The following is a 7,500-nucleotide window of genomic DNA, read 5'->3' as shown; positions in this document are numbered from 1 at the left end:
TTGTGGGCGTCTTAGTAGCGACGCTAAACATGATCGCTCTCTTTCAGTCGAGAAGCTTGCCTGGTTTCGTGAGAACCTGCCTACCGTGGAAGCGGACCGACTATCCCCAGCGGAGTTTGACGCGTTGATTGAAAAGTAAGACCCACATTAATCAATTTCGGCGCTGAGGCTGATCAACATAGGATAGCATTTGGCAGTTGAGCGCGGGTATCGCCAACGTCACGCCGGAATGACGGCGTTTTTGCGTTCCATGTGGTTGCCGCTTAATGGGCGTTTTATCATCTGTCACACTTACAGGTACTTCCGGCGATTTGACGGGGAACTAGAGCATGTCGATAACATCGAACGCATCCGTGGCACCGTCACTCAGTTCAGAGGGCGATTAGATGCTATTAAGATCACCCTCGAGAGTGAAATCCGAAATTACAATTCATGTGGCATCGAAGCACCAGACTTGCTGTCGCCGGATGTTTTCAAGCTCTTCATGTAAGTTGTTGCATCTGTCTACCTGTTCTTGCTTCACAACTTTGTGCGCTATTGAGTGTCGTGGTTTTGTGAGATTGAACCATACACGTAATCTCCATGTTATGCCAAGATGATTACTTTGCTACTGCATGTCTGACATTGCAAAACTGTGTACAGTACTTGGGGGCACTTAGACCAATGGCCAACTAATAACGCCAGGGTTCTTACACCTCCTTAACACCATTGAATTTGGAAAAACATGTTCCAGGGCCCTTTAAATTAATTGAAAATAAGTGTGATCCTTGCATTCCTTGAAAAGTGGGGTTTGGGGCAACTTCTGAACTTTCAAAGTAAATAACTCTGCATAGGAACTATGCCATGGACACACTCTCTGCGGAAACAATGCAAGATATTTTCCTTTGAGACTAGCTAAACAATTGCAATGTTGCATTTCCACAGCCACCAATGACAGGCTTGTTTAAATCACCATTGCCATCATGGAGCTAGACAAAGCCAGATGAAGTGACCAAGCCATGCCACCATTCTGTTGTTTTGCTAGTTGGTTCACACTGCAGCCATGGCTCCATTTTCAACCCATATGCTCTAGAAATGCCTTGTGGATAGTAAGTTTCAGCCATTTGGCTTTAGCACGACACGTATCTTAATTTGGCTAAAGTCGTACACTACTAACCATCATGCCAGAAGGCGATTGACATCATTACAATGGGAAACTCAACTTAGAAAAGCAACCTGAAGAGCTTGAAGCAAGTGTATAACTCGGCAGTTGCTTAGCTGCAAGGAATTGCAGCTAAGAGATGTGCATATAGCTCTTGCATGAATGCTGAAGCTAATAGCCAAGACAGACAAAAACCTGTAAAGTTGTAGTAGCTGTGGACAGTTACAACTGAAAACAATATTTAGAATTTTGAGTAAGATATTCTGTACCAACTGTTTCTTTTAAAGTTTATGGTTTGAATAACGAAATAGTTACCATTGGAAGTAGTGGCAGTGTGAGTAATGAAGTTTGCTGGTGGCATGGCTACATACTACTCTAAATGAAAACGGTGAGAAAAGAAATGATGCAAGCAGGGCACATGACAAACAACATACAGAATTGTATTTTGTAAAAATAGCCTTCATTGCATGGGAGGCATAGGTGGCACTTGTCCATCGTCCAAGTACATGCATGATGCATGCAAGCTCAAGGCATGTTGTGGAGGCATTTAAAGCTAGCTAAAACGTGCCTTTTCTTTTTTGTTTAATTTTTCCAGTTCAACAGCATCATTTAAACTTCTGTAGCTGTTGTGCATACTTAGATCAATGCATGTTGTGCCTGCATTGTAGTACTTGCAGTCTACCTGAACAGCAGAAGTACATTAAATTGTTTTTGCAGTGGAGGCTGTTATTGCAACTATAAGCACTCGAAAGCATAAACAAGCAGCACGTAAATACTGGCAAGTAAGTGCACACATGCACCTATTGTTGCGACGCCAGTTACTACAACCTCGACCGGCGTTACTTCTAGGTAGTGTAGGTAGTGTGGCGTTGTCCGCAGGCTGCAGGCGTCCAGTAGACCATGGCGACCAGGCAGGGCGGACGATTTTTAGTGCGAAACTTGCACTGTTTATTTCATGGTTGGTGAAGGATAAAAAAAAAAAGAGAATAATGAGAAAATACATTGCGGGTCCGCTTAAGTAGGCCTGCTAAAATCGTAGGCGGGATTTCGCTCACGTCAACGTCACGTGACATTTATTCAGTCCAGTCGGGGATTGGCGGCTGCTCCCTCTCTCCTAGGCGATGTTGCACGTGCTTGCCTCCGCTAGCGGCGACTCATGGCTCTTGAGTTGCACAGTTCGTGGAAGGCGGCCTTCCTTCCCTCCTGGTGCGCACGCACACAAAGGGGCCCGTAATCACTGTGGGGCGCCCGCCAGATCGGGGACCTATCGAGACACCCATAGCAAATTAGGGATCCATCCTCTGTTTCGATTAGGCATGGTCTTCCGATAATCCTTTTTGCATGGGGTGTCACACGCCAATCGTAACAGTATCTGAATGACCAAACGTCGTGGCATGCTGAAAATTGGAGGTAATGTCGGAGGTGATAAATGGTGATGCTTGGGCACATTTTAAAATTAGAAGCGTGGGGTGAATTAGGTGCGCTGTGGAATTTATATGTTTTGATAATTGCTTGTCTGGGCCTATTACCAGGCTGTATAGAAAGCGCTGTGAGATACTGCTAGGTAGAAACCTTGTACAATAGAGTATATGCCGTCTAGAACATGCTGGCAAGATTTGTAGGGCAAATGAGGGAGCCATGGGGTAATGTAAAGGTTGTACTAATTTAATTACAGAATGCCTTAGAGCTTGCCCGAAGTCCAACACGCTTGCTGTAAAAGAAATAAGTGTACTTTGTTGACAATTTGTAGGGATAGTATGTGTGCTTGGCTGAAGGTGCTAGTACAATCGCAAAGTTGTGGACCAGCTAGCGTAGGGTCATGATATATCGACAGAGGGGGGGGGGGGGTCTAGTCGCACTAACACTTTTGCTATTGGGTTTTAATTCTGCAAGCTTGCACAAATGTTTTTCATTTTTCACAGTTAGTAGTGCAAACTAATGTGTTTTATAAAATTTCCATGCTTTCTTTCAGGGAGTGGGATGGAAAGTGTGCAGAGTACCTGCCAAAAATAGACATGCGTACGATCTCCAAGGCAGTGCTGGAACGACTGGCACTCAAATGAGAGACAAAACATTTGTTTTCATTTGTTAAGAGTGTTACATCTTTATATTTATTCCAGCCTGTAAAAATGATGTATAAAAGCTTTTAAAACTTGCTGTTCTATTTGTAAATTTCTGTACCACACATGGTGCAGCTATTCCTGAACACAGTTGACTTGCCAGCTTAACATTGGTTGCTTAGACCTTCCTTTTGATCTGACTGCATTCACGCATTCCAAATGACTTCCTGCCTTTTAAACACTTCCTTTAATTTGTACACCAGCTAACTTGAGCCAATCTTGCTGATCCCATCAGGGTTGAATTAAGGAGAGGCAATTTTGAAAAAGTCAAGTAGGGATTTTCAGTATCTACACACCTTGTAGAAGGGCTTGTACTCTTGGCCCAGTAGCTTTTGGTTTGCATACGACTGGCTCATTTGTGCCGATACCTCTCATAGAAATTGCAGTTTCATCCTATTTGTTTGGTATGCACTTGGTGCCAGTATTTGACTGGTTGGTCTGTAAGAAAAAACTGTTGGCTGCATAACTAGCTGTGGAAAATTAAGCTCAGACAAGCAACTTTGCTAGTGCAATTTATGGTACTTGCTCCCTATCCTGTCTCCCATTTTTTTTCTATGGCATCTCTGGGTGGCTTGACAGGCTTCCCTTCTCATCACCAGCTTTGAAACAAAATATTTTCCACTTTTATAGGTCAAATCATCAAGCAGAAGCTTGCGTCACAAGCTCTTAAGCTTTTACAGCGGCCCGCTACGATGTTCATGCCTGCCAACTCTCCTGATCTATCCGATTCCAACTGATCCTCCCTATTGTATCAACACGGCCATAAATTTCCCCAAAAACTGTCTCAACCCTACCGCAAAAAAAAATGGAAGAAACCACGTGATGCAGCACAGCCACATTGTAGTTGCCATTATAATGCATATCGTAGCTAGCCATAGATTCAAATTGAAGCAATTTGTGTGTAGGCCTAACTCGGTTTGCTTCAGATAAAGACGTGCGTTGTGGAGTGCGCATATTAGGAGTGAAAGCCTGCATGTCGCTGGACATAGTACATGTTCCTTGATTATACACGCGCCATTTCTGGTCACAGTATTAGTGCCAAGACATCTAATAACTGTACTGGCAGTCATTCATAGCTGTTTATGTTGCTGGGGCTCTTATAAAAATTCAATTTTTATTCTTTTGTCGTCCTCCCCCCTGAATTTCAAGATTCGCAGGTTGGCAGGTATGCGTATTTAAGTGAGGCTATTACCGTTACTTATTTTTTAAAATTATTTCCTTGGACATGGTCTAGGAGCAGGCCGAGACAACAGGCAAGGAGCAATGCCTGACGAGGTCTCGGCGCCCTATACACAAGTACACCACATTTGGCAATTAACAGTTTGGGAAGTAAGATTCAGCACACTTCGATCTAAAATTCGCGTAATAACGCGACAGTTAGCAAAGTTCACTTGTAGTACTAGTACATCAACAACACTGTGAGAAGAAGATTAAGAACATACAAATTCCGCTTGACGCTTCATTAGTGAGGCAAAGAAGCATGACAGCTATTGTAATCATTTACAATCACTTGCTAATAACTTCACAATGTTCATTTTATAAAAAAAAGTCATTTTTAAATTTCCAAGGAACTTTAATATAAAACCTTAAAGACTGCAGTGACATGTCGGCGGCGGTTTCATCCACCCTTATGTAATACCCCCTTCGGGGGTCTTTAAGGACAATAAACTGAACTGAATACCACTGAGGCTATGTTGATAATGCATGATGCTGTGCTCCCTTTGGGCAATAGTGACTTAGTAGCAAGCCACAGCAGAAGTCCAGTGTATTCAATGTAATGTAACAGTAGTAGTATAATACTACTTGAGGTCATTCACTACGGTGAGGCTTGGATGTATGTGTTATGTGAAGTATTGGAAACAGTTACTCTAGAATATGATCACACATTTTAACACCTGCTGCATCAGTAATGCCAGCCAGCTGCAAGTCCACTGCAGGACAAAGGCACTAGTACTATGCTGTCAGTCCTGTTCTGCATCAATGTGCTCAGCCTGTAGACGTTTTCACCACTGGAGGCTCCTGCTTTTGGACAATGCCATATATGTGTGGGAGCATGTGAGCCCCTGCTCGCTTCAGCAAATTTTGTACACCCAGCAGGTGTATGCAACAGTACGACTCTGTAGCACCCATCAAAGGATTTTTCGAACAAAAATGTTACATCCTGACTTTATTATAATGTCACTCCAATGGAGACTTGCAACTTGTCTTAACAGTCCATGGTCATTTGTTCTACCAATCACATGTTCAGCTCAAACCCTCTGAGTTATCTTGTTGGCTCTCATGCACGCCATATTGTCCTTGTACACAACCAAACTTTATCTTGAACATTAGAACAAAAAAAATCCTCATTAATGCCATCTGCAATGCTATTGTATGCGACTTCTTGAAAATATTCTATGCTCTTAGCCGTATGAAAATAACCTCTAAATGCGTCTCGGGAATGCAGTAAGAAGCTACTCCTTAGTGGCCCAAAATTAAAGATCTGGGTCAAAAGTGTTCCTAAAAATCATTAGGGATGGTAAAGGCCAAAGCAACTTGAAACTAATCAACAGTTCATTTGGACCTATCCCAGTCACTTCTTCAGTCTTGTTTTGTGGCTGCATGGTGGCAGTCCTGATTTCGGCTTCTTGAGAAACAAATTCAGTGGCTCTGTGCAATGCTGCTGTGTTGGCTCCCAGGAGTAGCTAGGAACGAGCTTTCTTGGAAGTGACCATTGAGACAAAGGCTCGGTGGTACCGCCATCTTGAGAAAACAAAAGCATAATTCTTCTTTACGGGGTTTTACGTGCCAAAACCACTTGTGATTATGAGGCACAGAAAAGAGAAAAAGTACAAAGCAGGCTCATCACATGAAACAGTTCTGTGGCAGGGATCCACCGCAAACCAGCCGGGTATGCTGGTACTACACAGGCTAACTATTAGACTTCAGGTGCAAGTTTAAACCTAGCATGAATATGTACCATGTAGTTTTCATGCCAAACGTTAGCATCAGGAACTTTAAAATAAATTGCATAATATAAAGTCACTTTAGCCTTGATGCAAGCGGGTGCGCCCTGTCGCTGCATGGCTCAGTAAGGTAACCTTACTCTGAGTCGTCTTCGACTGAGGTAATGATAAACAAGCATATTTGTAGCCACCCACTGCACTTTTTGCACACACTGAAAAAAGTAAGAAGTATAGAATACCTTAACTTGAATGCATCTTTGCATTTATAAATCTGCTTATGTGCATGAAATAAATGTGATCCAGGCTCAGAGTAGCGAGCTCGACTTGACCTCCGTGTTGTCTCTCGCTTCAACGCTAACTGAACGTCGAAAGCACAGCGCATACGACGCTACCGGTACTCGGCGCACTTAGTCCACATCGCAGATCGCTTTCAAGATATGGCACAGCAGCCGCCGGAGTAGAACGCCCCTCCCGGGCCCTTGCCTCAATCGCGCACGACAGAAGACGGCGCGCTTCCGCCCCGCCTTCCTCCCTTACGCGCGCGAGATTGAGATACGATCGTCGGCTGACCCTCGCAAGGTTTCACTCACACATACATAAAGTCCCTATATAAGAAAAAGTACCGCCATCTACTCTTTCCTCCGTCATTTCCTCTCCTAAAGCGCGTGATTTTTTCTTAATTTTTTGCTTGCGAAAACAAGTCGACGGTGGCGGCCCTAGAAAGTACACGTTGAATCTTTCAGGCCGGGCTCGCGCCGGCAACTGCGGCTGCACAGAGGACTTTCAACATGGCTCTGAGGCGGAAAAAAAACAAAATATAAAGAAGTCAAAGCGCGCGCTATCATCGTCCAATCAGAGATACAGGAGAGAGCGTAGCGGCGTTGATCAAAGGATGGCGGTACTTTTAGCACATACAGCGTACGGCACGCGGCGATGATGTTATCGTGTTTGGACTTTACACAGAACATCAGGGCGACGGCAGAAATGCTCCTGGAGCGTCCATATAATTTCTATCGCAATAAAACTGCGTGATACAGCTATTGCGCAGTCAAGTTTTGCAGCTAGCGTATGTCTGAAAAAAAAGTCGCACAGTGGACAGCTATACGAAAGGGATAGTAGTTTCATTGGCTGTATAAACTTGCAAAATGGGCATACTAACTAAATTACCAAACATGGTGTCACGCGCGCACAAGCAAACATGAACGCATCTCACTCGATGACCGCGGAAAATCTCTCTCAAAACGCTGTAGTGAGTAAGCGCGGCACAGCAGCGAGCGAATTGACCTTCGTCCCA

General features: G+C 43.9%; 1 protein-coding gene across 1 annotated transcript in view; it reads left to right on the top strand.

Annotated features, from left to right (window-relative positions):
- LOC119455284 (translation machinery-associated protein 16) overlaps nt 1-3,298 on the top strand; it is a 3,848-nt gene extending 550 nt beyond the window's left edge. Inside the window, exons 4-6 of the mRNA XM_037716684.2 lie at nt 48-135; nt 298-486; nt 3,114-3,298. Coding sequence (XP_037572612.1) covers nt 48-135; nt 298-486; nt 3,114-3,204 — 368 coding nt within the window. The 3' untranslated portion in view covers nt 3,205-3,298. The remainder of the gene's footprint in view (nt 1-47; nt 136-297; nt 487-3,113) is intronic.
- Nucleotides 3,299-7,500: the final 4,202 nt, after the last annotated feature.

This window comes from Dermacentor silvarum, chromosome 6 (genome assembly GCF_013339745.2).
Source record: "Dermacentor silvarum isolate Dsil-2018 chromosome 6, BIME_Dsil_1.4, whole genome shotgun sequence".
Taxonomy (NCBI): domain Eukaryota; kingdom Metazoa; phylum Arthropoda; class Arachnida; order Ixodida; family Ixodidae; genus Dermacentor; species Dermacentor silvarum.
Note: the sequence above shows the minus strand (reverse complement) of the source record. Positions and strands in the feature narration are given on the sequence as shown.